The sequence below is a fragment of the Pelodiscus sinensis genome, chromosome 23, assembly GCF_049634645.1.
Source record: "Pelodiscus sinensis isolate JC-2024 chromosome 23, ASM4963464v1, whole genome shotgun sequence".
NCBI classification, from domain to species: Eukaryota; Metazoa; Chordata; order Testudines; family Trionychidae; genus Pelodiscus; species Pelodiscus sinensis.
This window is the reverse complement of record NC_134733.1, coordinates 987,576-1,012,807: the sequence shown is the minus strand read 5'-3', so window position 1 is coordinate 1,012,807 and position 25,232 is coordinate 987,576. Positions and strand designations below refer to the sequence as shown.

The 25,232-nt window shown below is 51.8% G+C and overlaps 1 protein-coding gene across 2 annotated transcripts in view; it reads right to left on the bottom strand.

Moving 5' to 3' along the window:
* The window catches only part of CLCNKA (chloride voltage-gated channel Ka), a 32,374-nt gene extending 17,355 nt beyond the window's left edge, over positions 1-15,019 (bottom strand). Inside the window, exons 1-7 of one of the 2 annotated variants that reach the window (XM_075906340.1) lie at positions 14,912-15,019; positions 10,521-10,672; positions 9,509-9,637; positions 6,555-6,683; positions 4,907-5,046; positions 3,611-3,688; positions 3,399-3,477 (exon numbers count right to left, since the gene is read on the bottom strand). In XM_075906340.1, the coding sequence (XP_075762455.1) occupies positions 3,399-3,477; positions 3,611-3,688; positions 4,907-5,046; positions 6,555-6,683; positions 9,509-9,637; positions 10,521-10,647 (682 nt within the window). In that variant the 5' untranslated portion in view covers positions 10,648-10,672; positions 14,912-15,019. Of the gene's footprint in view, positions 1-3,398; positions 3,478-3,610; positions 3,689-4,906; positions 5,047-6,554; positions 6,684-8,444; positions 8,582-9,508; positions 9,638-10,520; positions 10,673-14,911 lie in introns of those variants that run through there. The other variant, XM_075906342.1, reaches the window with a different exon arrangement.
* Positions 15,020-25,232: the final 10,213 nt, after the last annotated feature.

Sequence of the window (25,232 nt, the reverse complement as noted above, 5' to 3'; positions counted from 1 at the left end):
CAAGAAGCCTGTAGTGTAGATATAGCCTCAGATTCATCCACCTCCAGCCCCACCGACTATGATGTTATGTTACTGCGAGAAGCTGCTGATCTCCCGTCCGTGCACTTTGAAGTGCAGAGGAGTCACCCAACCTGCCGCTGTAAGGCCATTGCCAATTTCATGTCTCAATGCCGATGTAGCATGTTACAGAGCAAGGCACTGTGCACGCTCACCCTTCGAGACTTTATATTTGTTCTTTTTTGGTCAATTACTGTCTTTTATCTGAAATAACTGTCTCTTAGGCTGAGAAACACAGAGCTGCTGTCTGCATAGGGGAAAACACAGCACTGGAGACATAGCAATGCAAGAAGGGCTTCATTTGACAGCTCCATGAAGAATTGCTCCATTGACAGCCAAGACCTTTGGAGCAGCATCTGGGACAGCTCCGAGTCTACCCTGCATCAAGTGACAGAAATTCCAGCAGGGACATTGATTCCACCTGATGCAGTTGGAGATTTCACTACTCAGGACTTCTCCGTAAAGAACCTACAATAGGATTTGTATTGCTGAGTTTCCAAAGGGGTTTTACAGACGCTAATTCACGTAGAAACAGGTCCCTGTTTCTCCAGGTAGGGTCATCATGGTTTTGCCACCTGATTTTCCATCTGAGGGAACATTTTACCTTCCTGGAGCTATCTTCCAGGGGTTCCTATTTAGCTCAGGTCTCCCCACCCAACGCCTACGTATGCGCTCAGCTTCCCACCACGTCATTAGAGACGAGGGCCAAGGCCAGGTGCCTTTCAGCTCTGAGTTACTGCCTCTCCCCAGTGATGGGAAAGGGTGGGAAGACAGCAGGAGACAACGTCCCACCTCCCTGCTGGCTCCAAAAGCACCAGTCTTACAGGAAGGGGACAAGGGGTAACTGGGTAGGATGCTAGGAGCACCCATGGGAACAGAACGAGGCAGAGCCAAGACGGTTGGGGTGAAAGCTGCTGTAGGTTTTGACAGCAGGATTTGTAGCCAAGATTTTCTTCACCAAAAAACAGACCTTCAACATGTGAGAGACTCTATGCACGAGCAGCAATTGAAGGCTGTTATCCTCTCTGCCAGGGGTTCATAAACTGTGCTGGTAGTGAGACAACCGGGTGGGGAGAGTTGGAGAAATTGTGTAATGGTGTCTTTTTGTTGTTGATATTTTATGTATTGCATTTTCATACTAGAGGTTGAAAACTCTGTGGGAACTTGTTATATAAAAGACGTCTGTTCATTTCCTTCAGGCTGTGCCAATGAGAACAGAGAGACTCGTGTGCAGGGCCCTCCTCTCCACTTGTCAGACAATGTGGGTTCAGTTGCCCAGCAACTGTCCAGCCTGGCTGTCCAGACCGGGGTGGGGGGGGGAGTCGACTGTATACATCACACTATCACTGTATATGGACAAAACAGAGACACATGGACAGATGGCTACAGACAGGCGGAGGTAAGAGCTCACAAAGCACAGCTCTGGCGGAGGGGTATACAGGCAGGTAGTGGATGCTCTGGCTGCTCTTGAAGGGAACATGTGGCAAATGGTGATTGCTTTGGCAGGGGCTAAGGGGGCAGCCTGTGGTCACTCCAGCAGGGGGTACAGGGCAGCCAGTGGTCACTCCGGCAGGGGGTACAGGGCAGCCAGTGGTCACTCCGGCAGGGGGTACAGGGCAGCCAGTGGTCACTCCGGCAGGGGGTACAGGGCAGCCAGTGATCACTCCGGCAGGGGGTACAGGGCAGCCAGTGGTCACTCTGGCAGGGGGTACAGGGCAGCCTGTGTTCACTCCAGCAGGGGGTACAGGGCAGCCAGTGATCACTCCAGCAGGGTGTCACGTTGCTGAATTGGAGGGAAGCAGCCAGATCGCTGCTGCACCCCTAGGTGGGGGTGTTGGCCCCAGAAATCTGTATGAAAGGGAGCCATGTGGGGTATTGAATGGGAGCTTGTTGTTTTCTGATCCTGTGTACACTGTTTATGTGAGTATATAATGTCTGTGTGTGTAGATCTGTAATCGGTGTGGAAACTGAAGATTTCCCTGCATGTGGTTAAGCATTGGGCAGGGCCGAGCCTGTGGAGCCTGTGGACATGCTAATTACCTGTGGAACAATGGTTCTCAATGGGCCAAAGACACACCCAAAGAATGGGGGCTGTCCTGAGAGCAGCCAGCAGGGAACACAGAGAGGCTGAGGACCAGGTGACCTGCTACATACTAGAAGAGGCCAGGAAGGGTATAAAGAGGCCATGTGGTCGATGCCATTTTGTTCTCAGCTCAGCACTTCATCCCAGAGGCAGCACTGCAGGGATTGAAGAGCCTGGAAGACCTGTGAACCCATCCTGATCGTAGGATGTGCAATAAGGACTTTTAAACCAGCAGCTGCAACATCTCTGCTAGAGCCTGCATCGAGAACTGGGAGATTCGGTGCATGTAACGTACTGTACTTTAATAACCTTACTCTCATGCTTTTCTTTCCTGTAATAATAAACCTTTAGATATAGATTCTAAAGGATTGGCCCAGCGTGATTTGTGGGTAAGGTCCAGAGGGTAAATTGATCTGTGGCTGGTTTCTTGGAACCGGACAGGACTTGTTCGGGGTAGGTGGGATTGGGTGCTAGGACCCTCCACCTGTGTATAGGCCTGGGGCCATCTGGGGCACGGATATTGCTGGGGTGTCGGAGGGGTTTTGCTCGGGAGGCTTCAGGCAGGCTGCTGAAGCGCTCTGTGGGACTGGTTTGTGGCCTGTTTGGAGAGGTCGCCAGTCAGGGGGACTGTAAAGAGCCCCGGATTTGAGCAATTCGCCCTGAGCGGACGCCCTAAGCTGTGCCCAGACACAGCCCGGTCTGTCACACAGGGGGTACAGGGCAGCCAGTGGTCACTCCAGCAGGGGGTACAGGGCAGCCAGTGATCACTCCGGCAGGGGGTACAGGGCAGCCAGTGATCACTCCAGCAGGGGGTACAGGGCAGCCAGTGGTCACTCCAGCAGCGGGTACAGGGCAGCCAGTGATCACTCTGGCAGGGGGTACAGGGCAGCCAGTGGTCACTCTGGCAGGGGGTACAGGGCAGCCAGTGATCACTCCAGCAGGGGGTACAGGGCAGCCTGTGTTCACTCCAGCAGGGGGTACAGGGCAGCCTGTGTTCACTCCAGCAGGGGGTACAGGGCAGCCAGTGATCACTCCAGCAGGGGGTACAGGGCAGCCAGTGGTCACTCTGGCAGGGAGTACAGGGCAGCCAGTGATCACTCCAGCAGGGGGTACAGGGCAGCCAGTGATCACTCTGGCAGGGGGTACAGGGCAGCCTGTGTTCACTCCAGCAGGGGGTATAGGGCAGTTGGAAGTAGCTACAGCACATACACCATCCTGACCCCTGCCAGCTCCCAGGTCATGCCAAATGCTCTCTTACCACTAATGGGGGCCCCGAAGACGGTCGCGACTCCAACAGCAGCAGCTGCCACTAGCATCTCGTTCTGCTTTGTTTTGTTCTGTAACGGAGGAACAGGCAGAGCAGGGCAGTTTGTGGGGCCAGCAGGGACCAGTCAATACATGCACCCCTGGGGAGAAGGGATCAGGGCATATGACCCTCTTTCACCAGCCAGCTGCTGCCCCATGCCTTACCTCGTACTCCCCACTGACAGATGTTCGGATCTTTCCTAAATATGCTGCAATCATGCTGGAGAGGTGCACAAAGGGACCCTGAGGAGAGGAGGCGATGGACACTCAGTTCACAAGAAGAGCAGAGACTGTCTCTTCACTCAAGAAATACCCAACCCTGCCACAGCCAAACAGACCCAGCTGTAACCTGCAGGCTTGAGTGTGAGACCGGGAGGTGGCACCAGCTGGTCACTTGACTGGCTTTGGATGAGACTGTGGGCTGGAAAGCCCCTGAGATCAGCCTCAGTCAGGAGACGGCCAGCACAGTCCACCCACAGCTGCACAGCTCTGCATTCAATTCACCAGCCCCATGTACCTCTCCTGAGGAGCCAGGTCTAGAACCCTGGTCCTTCCAGTCCAAAAGGCTCAGAGCCCTGTCCAGAAGCACTGTGCTTGCTGCATTCCACCCACTAGGCAGCACCATTGCTTGCAATGTGTGACAGGAGAACCTGGGCTGCTGCAATGGATTTTGGTTTAGGAGCCATGACGGGCCCCTGCAGCCAGAGGGAAAACATCATTCGAGTTTCTACGACTAGGAGAGACTCATTTTATTTCATTTTCATTTTCCAGGGGAGGCTGGGAGGCTGCAGGTCAGCTGGCCTCACATCTGAGCCACTCACCAAACCCCCAGGCCCAGCCATTTTCAAGTTATCCACGTGCTTACTCGGAGTTTCAGATCCCTTGGAAAAACCAGCTGTCAGACAGCAAGCCAGTCCCCTCTTAAGTGCTCCTGCCCTCTCTGCTGCGGGCTGAGTCCTGCCCGCTCGCTGCTACGGCTGATTTGGCTGATTTGCTCTCCATGGCATGCTGCTCGGAGTGGAGGGGCTCTGTGTGCTACAAACACCCATTCTCTGAGCCAGCACGGCCCTGGGGCTCGTCGCACGTGTGGCAGGAGAGTCCTGTCTCTCACTGGACTGGGAATCCGGTGAGGTGCCCTGACTTAGCCACGCCCTCCGATACCAGGCAGCAAAACATCAGCTCCAGTGCCTCCAGCTGGGGCGCAAGAGCATCGCCCACTGACATCATGGACTCGCACCAGCGCTGGATCTGGCCTCCTGCTTGGGACACTCAGCACCTTTGGACTCATCTCCCACCCCAGCTTTGGAGGAGCCCGGAGCAGGGGGCTCTCCCTCAGTCTCCTCCCCGAAGGCCTCCACCTGGTCCCTCAGGAGGAATGATCCATGAGAGCAGGGCCAAGACACTAGCACTGAAACGCAGCCTCGAACTCATCCTGCCCTGAGGCCGAGCGGGGGCACTTACGACTTTGCCGAGGAACACGGTGCTCCCGCACGCCAGAGTGCACGTCAGACCCACCACCTTGGCTCCAAAGTTTTTGATGGCCAGGTACTCCTCCAGCATGACTCCAGTAAGAATGGTCTTGAGCTCTGGGATGCCGGAGCCTGGAGAAACACCAACAAGCACGTGCAATTCGGAGAGCAGCGTCCGGCTCCAGGTCTGGGGTGCGCAGGTATCTCCACCCAGGAACGCAGCAGGGACCAGGGCAGGGAGAGTTGCAATTCACACCAGATGCCACTAGATCCGAGGTCACCAGCCAGTAGGTCAGGATTTACTGGGAGTTTGGCCAAGGAGCTGTCAAACGCAGCACTTCAGCTGCCCCACCCCCACGGCTGCGCATATCCTGCCCTTTGCCTTGAAGCTGCCCCCACCCCCGAAGCCTCCTCTTGTGGTAGAGAGCAGGGAAGGGAGAGGAGGGCCCTGGGGTCAGGGTGCCCCCCCTCCCATCCTGTATCCTATCTCCACAGAAGGGGGGGGGAGGTACAACAGGGCTTGGGATGGAGGGAGTTTGCTGGCTGCTTTTGGGAGTGGTGCAGGGCCAGGGCAGGGGGAGCCTGCCTTAGCCTGTCCCACCATCCAGGAGCTGCCTGAGGTAAGCAGTGCCCAGCTGGAGCCAGCTCTGAACCCCTGCCCCATTCATGAACCCTCTCCTGTGCCCCAAGCTCCTGCCCTAGCCCTGAGCCCCCTGGACCCAAACTCCCTTACGGGGCCTGAACCCCTCCTGCACCCCAACTGCCTCCCCCAAGCTCAGCTCAGAGCCCCTCTCACACTCCAAAGACTAGAGCCTGCACCCCCACCCTCTGCCCCTGCCCGGTGAAAGGGAGGGGGGACGGAGTGAGCAGGGGCGGGGCCTCGGAGAAGGGGCAGGAAGGAGGCGGGGCCAGGGTGTTTGGGTCTGAGGTAGATCCTGGATTGCACTTGAATTCAAAGTGATCTTGTGCTTAATAAGGCTGAACACCCCTGCACTAGATCATCCAAAGCAGAGCGGCGCTGCCAGAGTCTTCCACATTCACTGGGTGCCAGAGCTGACAGGCCTTTGTGCACACCAGACATTTAGCCCCAGTGAAAGGCTCCCACTGGTCAGCCCTGGAGACCGGAGTCCTCTGTGCAGCCCCCACGCCAATAGAACCTGGGCAGCAGCAGCACCACAAACTTTCCATTTGCAGCCCAGCCAAGGCATTTCAGTGCATCTGAGAGGAGGAGGAGGCCCTTCCGGTCTTGACCCATCTGCAGGGATGGCCACTTAGTGCTGCCCATGGTGCGATTTGTGCAATGTGCAGAAGGTCTCCAGCTCTCTCCACCTAACAGGCCACTTCGGAGACAGACCTTTAGTCAGCCCCCCAGCCCTACTGCTCAGTTCTCACAGGGTGCATTCTGCCGATCCCCCCCAAAGTGGCGAAGCTGGGTGCACTGTCCCATCGGGAGGTTGGTCAGCATGAGCCCATGGCGCAAGAGAAGGGTCACCCCTCAAGCACTCGATATCAGGTGAAGGGGCAATAGCCTGGGACCTGACTCCGGAAGAGGCACCGAGCTTGCAAGAAGGGGCAAAGGGACAGTGCTTATCAATGAGATGGCTCGTCTGTGACTGTCTCAGAGAGTGTATCAGACTCACCTCCGGAGTGTGGAGTGATGCTCTGAGAGAAGCCAGTGGAGAAGGCTGACAGGGCAATTGGGTACATTGTCCAGGACAAGTACTTCAGCAGTAAGTGATCCCCAAGCTCTCGGTAAAGCCACTTGTGTGCTAGAAAATGAGTCCAGCAGAGGTGCTGTAAGGCATCAAAAGGCAGCAGTGGTCTAGCAAAGGCAATATCCTGCCTCCCTCCACAACACAGCAGATCAGGTGGGCGTCTTCTCTGTCGCCCACACACAACACACCGGAACAGCACAACAGTCCAGTTGGTCCAGTGGTCCACCATTCCAGACCAGACCAATGGACTACCTATTCTGGAATCCAGCCTCCTGCTGCACCATAACAGACCATTGGGCCAGCTAGTGCCGGTCACGCTTTCCAGCAGCGACTGACAGAAGATCTTACACTCACCCATATGTCTAATCATATCTATAGTAGCCCAGTGTCTGTGACTCTGTAACGCTGAAATGCCGGCTGTTCCTCTGGGCGGCGCTGTTGCCTCCCGCCATGACGCTCGGCTGACTTCTGCGCCACTCAGCCAGGAGCAAGTGGCCGTTTGGGCTCCCCTGGCTGAGCAGCGCAGAAGTCAGCCGAGCGCCACGGCAGGAGGCGAAGGGCGGGCGGGGCGGTGACATGCAGCGTGACAGCGACTCCAGACCCCGCCCCCTGGCTGTGAATGTCACCACCCCACCCTTCTTCTCCCGCCGTGGCGCTCAGCTGACTTCTGCGCCGCTCAGCTGGGCTGCCGCATGGGAGCAAGTGGCGCAAGTGACCGTTTGGGCTCCGCACGCTCCATGCAGCTCGGGGAGCGCAGAGCCCAAACGGCCATTTGGGTTCCGCAGTCCCCCGAGTGAGAGGGGGAGGAGAAGAGAAAGAAAGAGACAGAGAGAGAGGCAGGAGGAGGAGGAGAGCTGAGAGGGTGGGGAGGCAGTAGGATTTAGAGAGAGAGAGAGAGACGGAGCGAGAGACCAGAGGCTCAGGAGAGAAGACCAACATGGAGGAGAGACTTGAAAATCCCATCTTATGACGGGCTAATTGGCTAGTTGTACAAAAGAAAAGGAGATTCTTCCTGACCCCCATCGCACAATCTTCTTATGCCCTGAAGCATGAGGATTGATTTTTATCCCAGCTAGTGTAAAGTTCACATTCCATTCTAACTTATATGTAGCCACTCCAGTAGTGAATTGTACTAAGTTGTTTGGTCCACCAACATGGCAATGAGTTCCACAGGTTTATTATTCAGCACCTAACCCTTTCATTCTGTGACAGCCCTTCCTGCCTCCAACTCTGTGTTCACTGGACACTGCCCTACATAAAAAATGACACCAGAACAAAGTGGGGAGCTTGGAATATGACATTCAGGGGAAAGGAAGAAGGACCAACAAAGAGTGTGCTAGAAACAGGTCTCTAGGATGAGTGGGAATGCAGCCACCGTGCTCTACGGTTTTTGTGTTAAATCAATGTCAGTGGCCCCAGAAAGTCTCTAGAAATACATTGTCTATGGGAGGGGGGCATCCTTCATGGGAACCTTCCTAGTGCCCTTTCTTGGGACAACGTTCCACTCTCCTCTCTGAAACCCAAATCCCGCTTCCGCAGCTCTGGGTAGGGACCCACTCTCCCCAGCTGCTGCCTTTCAGAAACCAGATTGGTGTCTACATTACGGGGGTTTCCGGGATACCGGATACCCAAATTATACCAGAAAAACTCTGCTGTGTCCAGGAAACACATCTGCTCTTCTGCTTTTTTCCACGAGGAAGAAGGGCTCTTCCGAAAAAGGGGGCTTTTCCAATATTTGCCCCAGTGTAGGCAGGTCAAATTTCAGAAAAGCCTCTTCCGAAAAAACTATCGGGAAAAGATATGCAAATTGCATACCTTCTTCCGATAGATCCCTGTAGTGTAGACACAGCCAGAAAGCTTCACAGCCCCTGCAGCTGAAGTGAACAAGTCACCATCTTGAGTCCCTTGCACGCAAGAGTTGCTGGAATCCAGGCCAGAGAGGCTCCGAAATTCAGCCTGGGATCTCGCTCCCACTCCTTGTCAGCTCCTTCCCATGGAAGAAAGAGAACAGCCTGGATTTCTATCTCCACCTGGAGCAGCTTCCTTGGGGAGGCTAAAAGCCTAGTTTAAATTGCTGTGCCCCCATGGGTGGATCCCAGGACACAAAGGAGCTGCTAGGACGCTGTCGGCTACATTGTGAACTCCACTAGGTGTCAATATAGCCTAAGTTTTTCCCTGGCCAGGGACTCCGGCTGTGGGTGTGTTACCTGCCAGTGGCTGGCTCTGCTGCACATCTCTCAATGGAGCATGAGCTGGAACAGGGCCATTCAACACTGCGTCCCATCCAGACTGCAGCACAGAACAGAGGGGCTGCTGGTCCCATCCTTGGGGGAGGGGGGGAGGGTAGCTTGCTCCGGGCCCTGCAGTGAGTCAGTGGCAGGAACAGAATCTGGTGCTTTTGATTCTTAGCTCAGGGCCCTCCCGTCCCCACTCAAACCCTTTCCCCAAGCTTACGCTGTTGGTTCAGACACTGAGACTGCTCTGAATTCTGCTTCCAATGCAACTGCCTGCATCCAGGCCAGGAGCGTCTCCTCCCGTGATGTTGCAGAGTCCCGCAGAACGGCCCACCCGCTCCTAGGACAGGCCATTGCCTGGGGCCTCCTGCATGCAGGGACTAGGAGGAGAGCCAAGGGAATTCACTCAGCGTTCAGGTGCCCCCAGCTGCAGGACAGGCACCCCATGGTGCAATACGAGTCCTGGGAGCCAGGAGCTCCTGAGTGCTAATCCCATCTCGGATACTGCCTCCTCCAAGGGCACTGGGCAAGTCCCTACTCCCTGCCTCAGTTTCCCCAGGTGGATAATCATTCTGGCTACTCACTGCAGTGACCAAGGTGCTTAGTAGCACTCAGCTGAGGGGAAGCGAACTGGCCAATAGTTACCATTCAATAGCCTGGAGACGGTGAAATCCATAGCGAAACTGATCAGCGCCATAATCACCCCAAGGAAAAAGAGGAAGTACCAGTCATCGCCGACACGGAACAGCAGGCGCTTCACGCACTCCAGGCAGCCTGCAGGAGGCACCGGGGGAGTCAGACACACGCTGCTGAGGCCACGTTACAACAGCTAAATCCCATTGGGCAGGCGTGCGATTGTTACACGGTAACGCGGTCCTTTCCCCGAAGGACGTGTGGCTAACCCAGACACAGGACTGGCCCCAGATTTCCTCCTGCCTGGGCTCTTGGGGAAGATCTGGGGGGAGCTCTTTCTCAGGCCCCTTGCCAAGCGAGTGGAGCAGGATCTGGCACGGGACCAGAACCGGGGGCTAGTTCTGCGCTCCACAGAGGAGCAGGTTCCCAGCTTTGGGGGAAGCACAAGGACACTTTTCAACCAGCTTGGTCATTAAACCGTCCCCTGAGGGGCCGCTTCGTTAAGGCTGGAATATTCCACCCCTTTGTGCCAAGAGTCATTATTAGACCAGCGAATACCAGTGAGACCCACCCCACAGATGGTTTTCTTCTTTCCCAGCTCCCTACGGAGGCAAATGTCCAGGGGAAGGTGGGAACACGACACAGATGGATGTTATGAAATATAGGTGAGCTACAGCCAGGTCAAAGCCAGGGCAGAGCTTTGGGGCAGCCCTTTGAACCTGAGCCCAATGGCTTTGCCAGAGGCACAGCAGAACTGCAGACAGCCGAGCAGGGCTACATGTGGGGAACGTGGCGCAGGGATCAGCAGAGGAAGGGCCATTAGCCTGCTGGGGCCTAGCTTTTGTAGCAATGATCCAGCTTGGAGATGCCTGTGGTGCCACCCCTGAAGGGTCTAGGTAACATCCCGGCGGGCCTGCTGGCAGAGGGGATGCTGCTCATGCACTGCCAGCTGGACGAGGTGACCCAGGAGAGGCTGTCGACAGCTCTGCCAGCCGCACTGGAGTCTGAGCATCTCGGCTCTCACCTCGGACTGTCCGGCGTGTTCGGGGCCAGGGCTTCCAGCTTTCTCCTAGTACCAGAATCCGCTCTGCCTCCTCCTCAGCAGCCGCTCGAGGCACCCTCCGCCCCCTGCGGGACCCTTCAGCTGCCATGGCCAGCGATGCTTCTGGCCGGCCCCTGTGCAAATGGACACAGCTGACTGGTAAGAGGAGCCAGGCTCCACTGCATCCCTGTGCAGGGATCTGTGCTGAAGAGGGGCCCATGGTACAAAGGGCAGAGCTGACAGCCCTTCCAGGGCCCATTTCACTAACAGCAGCCACACCACTTTGGCCAGGGCTGTCCTGGTCTGCACATGTGGCACGGCTGAGAATCCAGTTGCTTCAACTAACTCACTCCACGGGGGACACCAGCTCTGCTCACGCCCCTCCCTGTTCTCCAAGCGTGTCTGCTCTCCCCACCCAGCCTTGCCTCTGGTGTGGCAAAAGCCTTCTCTGGCCCTCCACATGGCTGCCAACTCACTGACTCTCCCTCTCAGGTTACATCACACGGGAGACACCTGTGGCCCTGCCATGATCTCTTGAGTCTCTGGGGCTTGCGGCTGCTCAGGCAAGTTTTGAATTCAGACTATTGCGGGAGAGGGAAGGGAGCTGGCCCTGTCGGGTGGGCTATTTAGCTCTGCTGCATGCTGGGAAGCAGTTGATAGGAAAGGTCCTGTGCCAGGTAAATCCGCCTGGCGCTAATGACAGCTGTTTGCATCCAGCTGGCGATCCCGGTGGTGACTGAGTGGACGACCTTGAGTTGCTACTGGAGCGAGACCCAATAACCGTGCAAACTCAACTGGAATAAATGCTCCCCCCCCTTATGCAGCAGCCCATGAGATCACAGGGCAGCCATGTGTTGTTCCCAGGAAGCCTAAAAGGTCGAGTGTAGGGCAGGAGATTGTGAGAAAAGCCTGGCTCAGATCAGAGCTGGGTTTTGTCACCTGGACACGGCGGCAGCAGGAGCCCAAGGGAGGTCCCATGGCAAAGGGACACACTTCCCTCGAAGCGCCTGCCCCTGGCTACCAGGGGATGGGGCTTGGAGCCAAAGTTCCACTCATTTCCGGGGACATGACAATAAAACCAGCCTTGCTGATGTGTCCAGAGGGGCTCGCCCCTCAGGCCCCAGCCATGCTACTGGAGGAAATCATCACCCCCTCTCGCTTCCCCCCACCCACGCAGAGCCCTCTTGAAATTAACGCAGCGTCAGGCAACACTAAACGTGAGCTGGGGCCACAAAATCTGTCCCCTCAGCGAACCTTTCTGACTAAAGCGACGAGGAGTCCTTGGAGCAAAACCATCCTGCTTCAGGCTGCGTTCGGGGAGGACCTAGGCCTTGTATCTGCCAAACTGGGGTCACCTATTTCAGATCCCTAAAGCTTCAGCCACTGTATTTCACAGCCCAGAAGCAGCCCCTGGGAGGACTTGCCCCAGCAACAGGGCAGTAGCAGAGAAGCCTCAGCATGTGGGATGTACAACATGCGCCATAGACAGGCCTTCCCCACTGCCGGGCCACCTGCCAGCCAGGCACACAGCTGCCGGAGCGGGGGGGCGGCAGTCTCGAGGATGAATATGGGGTTCTTGGCCAGTGGGATGGTGGCTGGTGCGGGGCTTCGCCAGGCTTGGTGAGGGAGCAGAGAGGGTTAAAGTGAGAGCTGACTGACGCTGTCCATTGAAATGGGTTTTTCTGACTGTTACTAAATGGGAATTTACAAACGAAAGCTTCTGTGCTCATCAAAAACATTTGCCAAAACCCTGAAATCTGATTTTTGTTGTTTGTTTCCTACAACCACAAAACTAAAATTTTGGCTTTTGGGGCTGCTGAAAGCTGAGGATTTGTTTCCCATTTTAGGCCCTATAAGGAATGTTTTAAAACAAAATAGGAAACATTTTGCAGTTTTGACAAAATTCTTCACAAAGAAGATGCTATTTCCCAACCAGCTGTAGCAACAGGCGGTTGGGGAGGGGGGTGTCTCATCGGGTCTGGCTGCACAGAGAGTCTACAGGCACGTCTATACTATGCAGAAGATTGCTACTGCCACCGTCCATCTTCCTGCTACATCGAACTCAGAGGCTGCCCCCGTTGGTGCCAGTCCTCCTGCTCCTCATGAGGAGTAAGGGAAACCAATGAGAGCAGTTGCTCCCATCAGCCTCCTGCTGTGGACAGGCCGGACACCTGAAGTAAGATACATTGACTCCAGCTATGCAATTTATGTAGCTGGAGTTGCGTATTTTACTTCGACTTTCCACTGCAGTGTAAGGCCAGAGGGAGTCCCATATGGAAGTTACAGTGTCTCCCAGCCAATTCGCCATGTCCGTGACTCCTGTCACGCACCGACTCCTCTCTGAACCTGGCCCTCTCTCTTCAAGCTTTTCCTCGCTGGTCTGGACCACTGCATTTTTCATGGTTCATCCATGGCTCGTTCACACCCTAAGGAGAAGTGGCTGTTGGGTGGGCAGGGACAAGGAACCGGCGCACGTCACCCCAGGCAGACCATACTGTACCCAGGGCACTGGAGCAGTGTGCACAGTGGGGATGCTGAGAGCCATTGGACCAAACTGTAAACCCATCTCAACCCAGGAGGTACGCTAACCTCCTCCCCAGTTCCAGCACTTCTACCTCAACAGCGAGGAGAACAGTGTCCTGCGGAGCTAGGAGCCAGCTTTCAGCACTGCTGTGTCCTCCAAGTCAGTCCTGCAGGGGAGTTAGGGGCGCACCAGCAGGGTGGCCGAGGAAATGCAGGATTCTGTTGCAGGAACTCAGAATAGATCCCCTGCATTCTGCCTGGTGCATCTCAGTGCACTTCCATGTGGTAGCACTTTCTGATTCAGCAGATTCAGTGCTGGCATGTGCTGTGCTCCTTTTTGGGCAAGATAGGGGCAAAGGAGGCTGTCTGGCAGCTTTGTTGGCCAGATTCTGGCTCAGCCTTGTTGTAAGTTTGCACTTTATAGACTAACAAAACATCTCTAAACATTGTCTATAAACATCTCTAACAAAACATTGTCTATAAACATTGTCAGTCTACAAAGTGCTACCAGACCATTTGTTGGGGTTTTTGTACAGCCTAACTCGACTACCCCTGAAGCTGTTGTAGGTGTGTGCTCCTTGAGCGCTTATGTTAAAACCTCCTGATATGCCTGGGCATTTTGCCCCTTTGAGAGCTCCTGCACCAGGCTCTTGGCAAATTCAGACATTGCAGCATTGATAAAACTCACTTCGCCTGTCAAGGTTTTCTTCACAACCAGGACAGCAAGAGACTTACTGGTTTTTGTTGGTTGTAATGAAAGCTGAGATGCTTGTATAGAAGACAGCACCTTGCTAACCAGAGCTGGGTTAGTTACGAGGCACAATCTGACCCTGTTCAAGCTGGCAGGGGGGTAATTCCCAGGTCGCTAGTTATGCCATTTTTCCTGCAGTTTTGTTCCACCCACTGGAGTGGAATCCCCAGGCCTGTGCCAGAATCTAGCTCAGAGCCTCTTTGACTTGTGTCAATCACTCACATGCAGAGGAACCTCAGTGTTGCTCTCCCAAGAGGAAGGGAATCAGCAGAGAACAAACCATGGAAAACCTAAGAGTCTGACTTTTCGTGCCTACTTCCTGGAATGGAGGCCAGGTCTACACTTACCCCGAGATCATGCTCTGGAGATCAAGCTTCTGGGGTTTGATTTAGCAGGTATAGTAAGGACCCACTAAAGGGACTACGGATGGTGCCCTCATTGACCCCCGTACTCCATGGAGTCATGAGGAATAAGGGGAGTCGACAGGAGAGTTTCTCCCATCAACCTCCCGCAGTGGGGACGCCGCAGAAATGCGATTTCATTCTGGTAGCTGGAGTCGTGTATCTTAGGTCGACTTTCTCTAGTAGCGTAGACTTGGCCTAACAAGAAACCCGCAGTCTGGTAACAGGGCCACCGGGGGCTCATTGTGGGCATGGCTGTGGCTCCAGCCGCAAAGGCGCCCCCAGCTGATTGCATGGCCAGCATGCCGGGCTCAGAGACTGAGGTGCAGAGAAAAGAGCCTGAGATTCTAAGGGGCAGACATTGTTAACATTCCATTAAGTCACTGGGGTGACCTCAGTTTGCCCCGGCTGCAGCGCTGGCCCCAGGCCAGCATCCGACTCATGGGCTTGAAACCACAGACTCGGAGCATGTCTGCACCGGAGCTGGCAGGAAGCGTCCCAGATTGAGGTGTCTGGCTAAAAGCCGAGGGTAGGTGCGGCAGTCAGGGCTAGCCCCCCTGAACACAGGCCTGGGAGTTCAGAGGGGCTCATACAGCCCTGAGCCTGTCCTAGCCCATCCCATCCCTGGTCACCCTGAGCAGTAGTGCCAGGGGTGAGAGTGCTCAGAGGAGCCCTGCTCCGCGCACTATAGGACTCACCTGCCTGCTTGATCTCAGGACAGCTGCTGCCTTAGGAGTTGTGCAGGAAACTGCCTTCCAGCCTCTGTGCTTGCACTGGCCAGGTATCACTGCACCAATCCCTGTCCCTCCTCCCCGCCCCACCCAGGCACCTGTCTCTCACAGCACAGGGAGGGTTTACACTGCCTATTCAGAACGTCCTTGACAAGCCAGCCGGAACCTGGGGCCGGAGTCACAGGAGGGGCAAGGGAGCTCAGGAATTTAGCTACGGCCTGGTTTTCCATCTCTGAGCACCGCTTCATTGGAACCAAACTGTAGATGAGGAAAGGACGAGTGTGATGAATTTCCCATTTCAAACATTTTGGGGCAGGTGGGAGTAGGAGGGAAAGTTTTGAAATTTTCCAAATGAAAAGTTTTTCGGGTGAAACTGACTTTTCATTTCAAAAAGTTATTTTCTAATTTAAAACATGAAGAAGAAAAAAAGTTTAAAAAAGACCCAAGTCAAAACAAAATAATTGAAATCCATTTTTTTCCACTAGACCCGCTAATTCGAACCCCGGAAGATCGACTGCAGCAGCTTTGATCTTCTCTGTAATGTAGATAAGCCCTTGGTAATGTGGACCATGGCCTCCCCCCTCACCTGACTCCAGCCCCAGTTGGGTATTTTGCAGCGTAACTCAGATAGCAATGTATTCAGCAGCCCTGCTGTGACAGGTGCTCATGCAATAGCAGTTCTGCCACAGAGACACAGCTCCACTCCCCTAGCTCAGGCTCCATTCTCAGGGAGATTTTTGCTGAATTCAAGATTTATTAAAGAACTGATCTGGAGCAATGAGAAAGCAGAGGAGCCATGGGGCTCAGCACCTGTGAAAGTCAGGCCTTCAGGGTTTCACATCAGGCTTCCAAAAACTGAGCCAGAAATAAGTGACTCTTTTTGAACATATTGGCCCTTAAGCCCCCTGTGCCTCAGTTTCCCCACAATGCTAACCTGCCCCGTGAGTTGCAAGGCTTCACTCAGGCATTGCCAGATGCTTTGGGCTTGCTCTAGAGTGCAAGTTATAACATATTACACCTGAACCTGCCTCTTCCCCAGTGCTGTTAGCCTAAAACACGCCAAGAATCTAGCCCTGTCCTTGTCCACTCAGCATGTCTTTCCTCAGCTAGTGCTTAACGCATGGGTTCATGGCCCCTTCCCACTCCTTCATTCGGGCTCGATGGGAGGGGGGTTCCTCAGGGGCCTTGGCATCCTGGGGTCATGTGCAGAAGGGTCACGAGTCACTCCTGGCTTCTCCCCACTTCCTCCCAGCATTCTGGGCTCATTAAGCTCAGTGTGGCAGTTTGGGTGGCAAGGCAGGCTGGACAGGGCAGGTTTCCCATGGAGCAGGGGGAGGACCCACAGCACTGCACCCTAATAAGAGGGTGCTGATTGACTGGGGGGTGCCACCCTGCACAAACAGAGGCCTGCCGCTCAGCCCTTCGCAACTGCTAGCAGCTTTCTCCACAGCCAGGTGGCACCCCAGGGAGGGCTGTGAGATCCGGACACCCGGCAAGCCCCGAAGGGGGCCCAAGATTAACTCCGACATGGTGACAGCGCTGGGCCCCGCCAGGGCCTGCAGTGCAGTGAGGCTCTAGGCACCATACAGCTAAGGCTGGCTCTGGGCCCAGCAGTTTGTGTCCAGAGCCTAAGGTGATGGAAGTTCCCCTTAGGCCACCCAGACCCTTTAAACTGCAGCCTGAGCTCCGCATGGCTGAGGGCTGGAAGGGCCCAGCACCATAGTCCAGGTAGCACTTCAGCTGGTTGCCCACAGCCCCCATTTCTTCTAGGGAGCAACCCCTCTGCACCCCATGGGGCCCCACAAACATGTTTGGCCACTGGGCCCACTAAAGGCAAATCCCAGCGAAGGGCTAGGCCTGTGCACAGATGTGGCTCCTCACCTCAAACAAGATATTTTGGCCTTGGAAAGGGTTCAGAAAAGGGAAACTAAAATGATCAGGGGTTTGGAACGGGTCCCATATGAGGAGAGGCTAAAGCGACTGGGACTTTTCAGTTTAGAGAAGGAGACTGAGGGGGGATATGATAGAGGTCTATACAATTGTGGGAGAAAAATCAAATAACTCCAATTGTGTCTAAAGGGGGGAACTGTGCAGAAATCATAACTTTCTAAAAGAAAACTGCTGTAAGGGTTAAAAGTTTTCCAGACCTCTCTCCCTGTAACAGAGAGAAATCAAATTAGCTCTAATCAAGACCCTTACAATGCCTCCCATCTCAAGTTCATGGAGACTCCTAGTCTGTCACAATTTGTCATGTAAACCCTTATCTTTGTCACAGTTTGCCTTGTAGACTCCTCCACTCAAGTTCTCATGTGGCTTTGTGTACTGTAAAAACTTACTTCTAGCACTCCTGGGGTGAACAGAAGTCTCAAAGTACTTCTGCTGAGACTTTGATATGTTAAAGAAGAACAATCCACAACTGAGCTGTCTAAGCATTCTGTATAAAGGATACCTGAATCTGTCTGTCAGGGCTGCTGCTTCACTCTTGGAAGTGACAGCCTGCATGCATGCATCATAAAGTTTTCTCTTTTAGGTTTCTTTCCTGCCTCACTGATTTGACCTCCGGCCTCGAACCCTTCTGGGGGCTCTGTACCCCAGGGGAGCGAGATTTCCCCCTCAATTTGGTGTCAGGAGTGGGATGGCTTGGAACTCCAGTTGGAAAGGCTGATGACGGGGAATGGGAACGGACTACAGCGCGCATCTGGAGGGTAAGGGATCCATTTAAAATCCCCCGGTCCGCCTCCCTGTTCTCGTCACCAGCTGGACCGGCTGGCGGTAAGAGTCATTTTTTACTTAAAATTTTTTTGTTAAGAGGCTTGAGGGAAACTTAAAACGAAAACACTGGGTATAGCCAAATAGGGGTTGAATTTTGTTGTTGTTGTTGCTGACTGATTGGTGGCGAGTCCAAGCACATGGTTTTGAGTGAGTGAAGTCCGGAGTGGGACCGCAGCCGCACCAGCGCTGTCAGTGTCACTGCACAGCTGCTGAAAGCAAGGGCGGTTTCCCCCGGCACATGAGTATGAGTGAAGCTGACAGTTTGTGTGGACTCCCACACTATCCTTGGAGAGGGTAGTGCTGCTGGACGCCTGTACTATCCTTGGGGAGGGTAGTACTGTTGGGCTCCTGCGCTGTCCTTGGACAAGACAGTGCTAACATGGATAAGATTGCTCCCTCAAGTCTGTCTCCTACTGAGGGGAAAGGTTTCTCACAGCCTGGGACTCCCTTGTCTCAGATGATCAGTCAGCTAGGTATTGCCTGCAGGTTTGAAACTAAGGAGACTTAAGGAATTATTGAGCATTTGGAATGGCTATACTCAGGGGAATTCCCAGAATAAATGGCTACTAGAGCTTTGACTTACAAAAGCTTGCTTATCTTAGAGTTTTCCTCGAGGAAAAACATCCTAACCAGATGGAATATTGGTGCCTCTGGAAGGATGTGGCAGTAAAAAAAAAGAATCAGAGCATTATGGCTAGCAAAAAAGATTCTATTGAAAAGCTGCAGCAAGAATTGGCTACTCTAAAGAAACAGCTTGATTCCCCAGATGTGCCATCTGCACCCCCACCCCGCTTTGGACCCTTGTCAGCTGAACATTCTTTCCTGTTATCTCCCTGTTCTCCTGTAAACCTTATGGGACGTGACTTGTTGTGTAAATTGGGTGCAAACCTTCTCTGTAGAGAGGAAGGGATACTTGTTGACCTTTCCCCCTATCAGGCTCCAAATTTGATGGCATTACTACTCTCAGAGGAATCTGATGAGACCTCAGGACATACACCCCTCCTGGACCTCTCAGATGTCCCAGAGACATTGTGGGCAGCCCATTGTGAATGAAGTGGGGTTGCTAGCCTCTGCAACACCAGTGCAAATAACATACAGACACAACAACCCTTTCCCAAGGGTAGCCCTGTATCTATTGGCTAGGGAGGCACAAGAGGGCATTAAGCCTGTAATCTCTTCCCTCCTTAAACAAGGGATACTTGTTTATACAACTTCACCATGTGATACACCTATACTACCTGTGAAAAAGCAAATCTATAGATTTGTAGAAGACCTAAGAGCCATTAATAAGTTTGTAATCCCTAGATTTCCAGTAGTACCTAACCTGGTTTTCTGTAATAGATTTATGTTCTGCCTTCTTTTCTATTCCAGTGCATAAGAATTCCCAATTTCTCTTTGCCTTTTCCTTTCAGGGTCATCAATTAACCTGGACATGTTTTTGTAAAGTTATTGTAAAAGCCCTACTCTGTTTTCTCAGTTTTTAAAAAGCTGACCTTAACTCTCTCTCTCTTCCCTGCAGTTCAGTATGTTGATGATGTGTTAATTGCTAGTGAAACTGAGGAAAGATGTAAAACTGATACCTCCTATGTGTTAAAGTGTCTTGCTAATAAGGGTCACAAGGCTTCCAAAGCCAAATTGCAATTTGTAAAACAAAGAGTTCAGTACTTGGAACATTTACTTTTAGGAGATGGCCGCCAGTTAACACCTGAGCGAATCTCAAGTTTTTTTCATTCCTCACCCTTTCACCAAAGTCAGGTATACAAATTTCTGGGTACTGCAGGATATTGCAGACAATGGATTCCTAACTTTTCTGGACTCACCAGGCCCCTTACTATTCTACTCTTAATCTTAGCTCCTGACCCAGTGACCTGGTCCCCAGAATGTGAATCTGCTTTCCTTTCCCTTAAAACTCTTCTGCACAGTGGGCTTACCTAAATATAGCAAGCCTTTTACTCTGTTTTGTCATGAACAGGATGGAATTGCAGCTGGAGCTCTCTGTCAACCCCTTGGACACACACCTCGTCCAGTAGCTTATTTTTCTGCAACACTGGACTCAGTAGCCCGTGGGTTCCCACTTTGTCTGAAGGCTGTTGCAGCTACTGCTGAATTACTTTAAAAAGGCCCAACCTGTCACATTAGGCCACAGCATTATCTTACAGGTCCCTCATGCTGTCTCTGCTCTCTTACAGTGATACCGTACCCAGCACCTATCTGTTCAGAGACAAACCCTGTATGAGAATGTTATCCTCTCTTCCCCAAATGTGGTAATTCAAAGATGTAATGTACTTAACCCAGCTACTTTTTCTCCTTTACCCTCTAATGGTAAAGCACATACCCATAACTGTGAAGAATTGCTTGAACACTGTGTAAAACCTCCCCAAAGATTTGTCTGATCAACAGCTGGAAAATGCAAATCTTGTATTGTATACTGATGGCTCATATAAAAGAAATTCAGTTGGTAAACTAAAGGCTGGATATGCAGTGGTCTCAGATAATAATGTTTTAGAGGCCTTGTCTCTTCCAGGAACCAAAATCAGCTCAGGCTGCTGAGCTCATCGCTTTAATTCGTGCTTGCCTTTTAGCGTCCGGACAGTCTGCTGCCATTTATACTGATTCAAAGTATGCTTTCTCTGTCTGTCATGCCACAGGACAAATTTGGAAACAACGAGGTTTCCTTACCTCTTCTGGCTCTGCTATCTCTCATGGTCCCCTTATCTCCCAACTCCTTGATGCTATTCAGCTACCTACATCCCTTTCTATTACCCATTGCCCGGCCCACACAGGTGCCACTGATCCTGTTTCTCTGGGTAATGGGAATGCTGATGCAGCGGCCAGACGTGCAGCAGCACATGGACCTCTGGCTCCCTTTCAGATTCTGGTCTCTCTTTCCCTCCCTGTTTCTTTGCAGGACCTGATAGAACTACAGCAAGCTGCTCAACCTGCAGAGAAAAACCTTTGGGAGAAAGCAGGCTGCTCCTTATCCCCAGCTGGGATAATGGGTGCACCTGATGGCTGCCCAGTCGCCCCAAAAATCTCTCACACGGCAGCTTGCTCAGGTGTCTCATCAAATGACACACATGAGCAAAAGGGGGGTGGCCTCACAAATCCCAAAACAATGGTACGCCCCAGGCATGCACCTAGAAGCTGTCTCAAGAATATCTAATTCATGTGTGATTTGTAAGCAGTTTAATGTTGCAGGAGGCCCACAGGCTAGCAGCCACACAGAAAGAAGAAATCTAGACATAAAATGACGGTTAGGAGAGCTTGCACCTGCAGGTAAAGGAAGCCCTCCCAGCACCTACTGATGTGCCGTGCCACAACATCCAACCAGGCGACTACGTGTTCGTGAAGGAACATAGCAGAAAGAATTCCCTGACAGCCCGGTGGGAAGGACCGTTCCAATTGCTGCTCATCACCCACATAGCAGTAAAGGTGAAGGAGCGCCCCTCGTGGATCCACGCAAGTCATGTACGCCGAACTGCAGATCCAACAGAGCTGATTGACCCCGTCACCCAGGACCCCTCCCTGGAGGAATCACCTGAGGACGAGGTTCAGCGGACCGAGGCGGCAAACTTTCAAACCAGACTGTTACCAAACCGGCCTCCACCAGGAGCTTCGAGGTACAACCTGAGAGGTAGGACTGTACCAGCAAAGACCTACAGGTGAGCCTGGAGCCCTGTAGCTCTCACAAAGGGGAATCCATTCCAGTACTGAGTGAACTAAAAGACTACGAAATCTCGAAGAGTGCCTGCAGAGGCAAGCCAAACAATACTAACTGATTAAGTTTAGTTAAAAGACTGCTTTGCTAGTTGCTAGATAATTACTATATTATTATTATCCTTTCTACTTTAGAGACTTAAGATACTATAATAAGATGGGGATTGTTTTCCTTCTTTTAGTAGTCAGAATAGCCTTAGTATATAACTTTCCCCACCCTTATTGGGAAGCCCTGCAAAAGGTTGTGTCCCTCACCAATACAAGTGATACAAGTGACTGTTGGATATGTGAACAGCTTATAGAAGGCTCTGAAGGCCTTTTACCATTACAGTTTATCCCAACTCCTGCCTCCCTGTGGACCAGACCCCTAAAATTCAGATCTACTGGTAGTCAGTACTCTACAGGAGAGCGGGAGTGGGTAGATGCCCAGAATGATAACACTGTGCCAGAAGTACATAGTCATGGGGGGGAACAGGCAGATTTGGCATAAAAATCTGATTGCCTCAGGGATTCCCCTTACTCAAGCATTACATCCATCAGGGAATGCTTCCCTTATGTTTCCCTTATGTTTTAAAAGCAATATTGGCACTGGTAAAGATCTGGGGGTGAATGGTCAGTGGATCATTTACCCAACTGATAAAGAAAACCTCCCTCTAAGATAAGAATTCATCCCAGCAAAAGAAGAATACTTAAGAATGTCTAGAATAACTTTGAGTAATACTCCAATAGGAGTATTAAAGGGGGGAATTGTGGGAGAAAAATCAAATAACTCCAATTGTGTCTAAAGGGGGGAACTGTGCAGAAATCATAACTTTCTAAAAGAAAACTGCTGTAAGGGTTAAAAGTTTTCCAGACCTCTCTCCCTGTAACAGAGAGAAATCAAATTAGCTCTAATCAAGACCCTTACAATGCCTCCCATCTCAAGTTCATGGAGACTCCTAGTCTGTCACAATTTGTCATGTAAACCCTTATCTTTGTCACAGTTTGCCTTGTAGACTCCTCCACTCAAGTTCTCATGTGGCTTTGTGTACTGTAAAAACTTACTTCTAGCACTCCTGGGGTGAACAGAAGTCTCAAAGTACTTCTGCTGAGACTTTGATATGTTAAAGAAGAACAATCCACAACTGAGCTGTCTAAGCATTCTGTATAAAGGATACCTGAATCTGTCTGTCAGGGCTGCTGCTTCACTCTTGGAAGTGACAGCCTGCATGCATGCATCATAAAGTTTTCTCTTTTAGGTTTCTTTCCTGCCTCACTGATTTGACCTCCGGCCTCGAACCCTTCTGGGGGCTCTGTACCCCAGGGGAGCGAGATTTCCCCCTCACAATCAGGAGTGGGGTGGAGAGGGCGGATAAAGAAAAGTTATTTATTAGTTCCCTAAATAGAAGAACTAGAGGACACCAAATGAAATTAATGGGCAGCAGGTTTAAAACTAATAAAAGGAAGTTCTTCTTCACACAGCGTGTTGTCAACCTGTGGAACTCCTTGCCAGAGGAGGCTGTGAAGGCTAGGACTATAATAGAGTTTAAAGAGAAGCTAGATAATTTCATGGAGGTTAGGTCTATAAAAGGCTATTAGCCAGGGGATAGAAATGGTGTCCTTGGCCTCTGTTTGTCAGAGGCTGGAGATGGCTGGCAAAAGACAAATCGCTTGATCATTGTCTTCGGTCCACCCTCTCTGGGGCACCTGGCGCTGGCCACTGTCGGCAGACAGGATACTGGGCTAGATGGACCTTTGGTCTGACCCAGTACGGCCATTCTTATGTTCTTATGTACGGAGTTCATGTGGCTTGTTTGGATGGGCCACTGTGGCACCCAAGTTATTAATAAATATCTTATAAACCTCTACCCTTTCCCTCTGCTGCCATGTCTCCTCCCCTTGCTCCATCAGCTCCCCTGGTGCCTGCTGCCCCCCAACCACTCACCCTCCTCTGCTGTCCTGACTCCTGCCCTTCTCACTGCCCTCAACCCTCCTGAGACCTGCCCCCCTACACCAGCCCTTCTCTCCCCCCTGTGCCCACTCCTCCAATAGCCCCACTCTGATCATGTGAGCTACCCCTCCTCATCCCCTCTCTTAAAACCTTAAAACCTTCCTCTCCACACCTGCCCTGCCTCTCTCCTCTGGTGCTGGTCCCTCCCCTGCAGCTGCTGCCCTTCTGCTTCACCCCCCGAATCCCCTGGCACCTGCACCTTCCCTTACCCCTGTTCCCTTCTGGTGCCTCCCCTTCCCTCACTGCTGCTGCCCCCTTTGTCCTCTTTTTCCCTCACAGATGCCTTGCTCCATCCCCACTTTCCTCAGGCCCACCCCTTCTTTCAAGCCTTCTCCCAGCACCTCCTCCATTATCTGTCCTGGCACAGAAGTTAAAATGACTGGTCTGTAGTTTCCTGGGTTGTTCTCATTTCCCTTTTTATAGATGGGCACTAGATTTGCCCTTTTCCAGTCTTTTGGAATCTTTCCCATCTTCCATGATTTGTCGAAGGTGATAGCTAAAGGCTCAGATACCTCCTCTATCAGCTCCTTTAGTATTTTAGGATGTATTTCATCAGTCCCCGGCTACTTGCAGGCATCTAACTTTTCTACGTGATTTTTAACTTGTTTTTTTAAATTTTATCTTCTAAACCTACCCCAGTCCCACTAGCATTCACTATGTTAGGCATTCCTTCAGCATCAGGTTTCTTGGTGAAGATCAAAACAAAGAAGTCATAAAACACCTCTGCCATTTCCAAATTTCCTGTTACTCCTCACTGAGCAGTGGGCCTACCTTGTCCTGGGTCTTCCTCTTGCTTCTAATAGACTTATGGAAAATCTTCTTGTTATCCTTTATGTCTGTAGCTAGTCTGAGCTCATTTTGTGCCTTTGCCTTTCTAATCTTGCCCCTGCATTCCTGTATTGTTTGCTCATATTCATCCTTTGTAATTTGTCCTAATTTCCACTTTTTATATGACTCCTTTTTGATTTTTAGATCATGCAAGATCTCCTGGTTAAGTCAAGGCGGCCTTTTGCCGTACTTGCTATCTTTCTTACACAGCAGAATAGTTTGCTTTTGGGCCCTTAATAATGTCCCTTTGGAAAACTGCCAACTCTCTTCAGTTGTTTTTCCCCTTAGTCTTGCTTCTCTCTGAGCTTACCAAAATCTGCCTTCCTGAAATCCATTGTCTCTGTTTTGCTGTTCTCCCTCCTACCATTCCTTAGAATCATGAACTCTGATTTCATGATCACTTTCACCCAAGCTGCCTTCCACTTCCAAATTCTGAACCAGCTCCTCCCTGTTTGTTAAGATCAAATCTAGAACAACTTCTCCCCGGTAGCTTTTTCAACCTTCTGAAATAAAAAGTTGTCTCCAGTGCAGTCCAAGAACATATTGGATAGTCTGTGCCCCGCTGTGTTAGTTTCCCAACAGATGTCTGGATAGTTGAAGTACCCCATCACCACTAAATCCTGCACTTTGGATGATTTTGTTAGTTGTTTAAAAAAAGCCTGATCCACCTCTTCTACCTGGGTAGGTAGTCTGTAGTAGACCCCTAGTATGACATCACCCTTGTTTTTTACCCCTTTTAACCGAACCCAGAGACTCTCAACACAGCTGGTTCTTACATCCATCTCCACCTCAGTCCAAGTGTGTACATTTTTAATATATAAGGCAATACCTCTTCCCTTTTGTCCCCGCCTATCCTTCCTGAGTAAGCTGTACCTTCTATACCAATATTCCAGTCGTGTGTATTATCCCACCAAGTTTCTGTGATACCAACGATATCATAGTTGTGTTTATTTATTAGCACTTCAAGTTCTTCCTTATTAT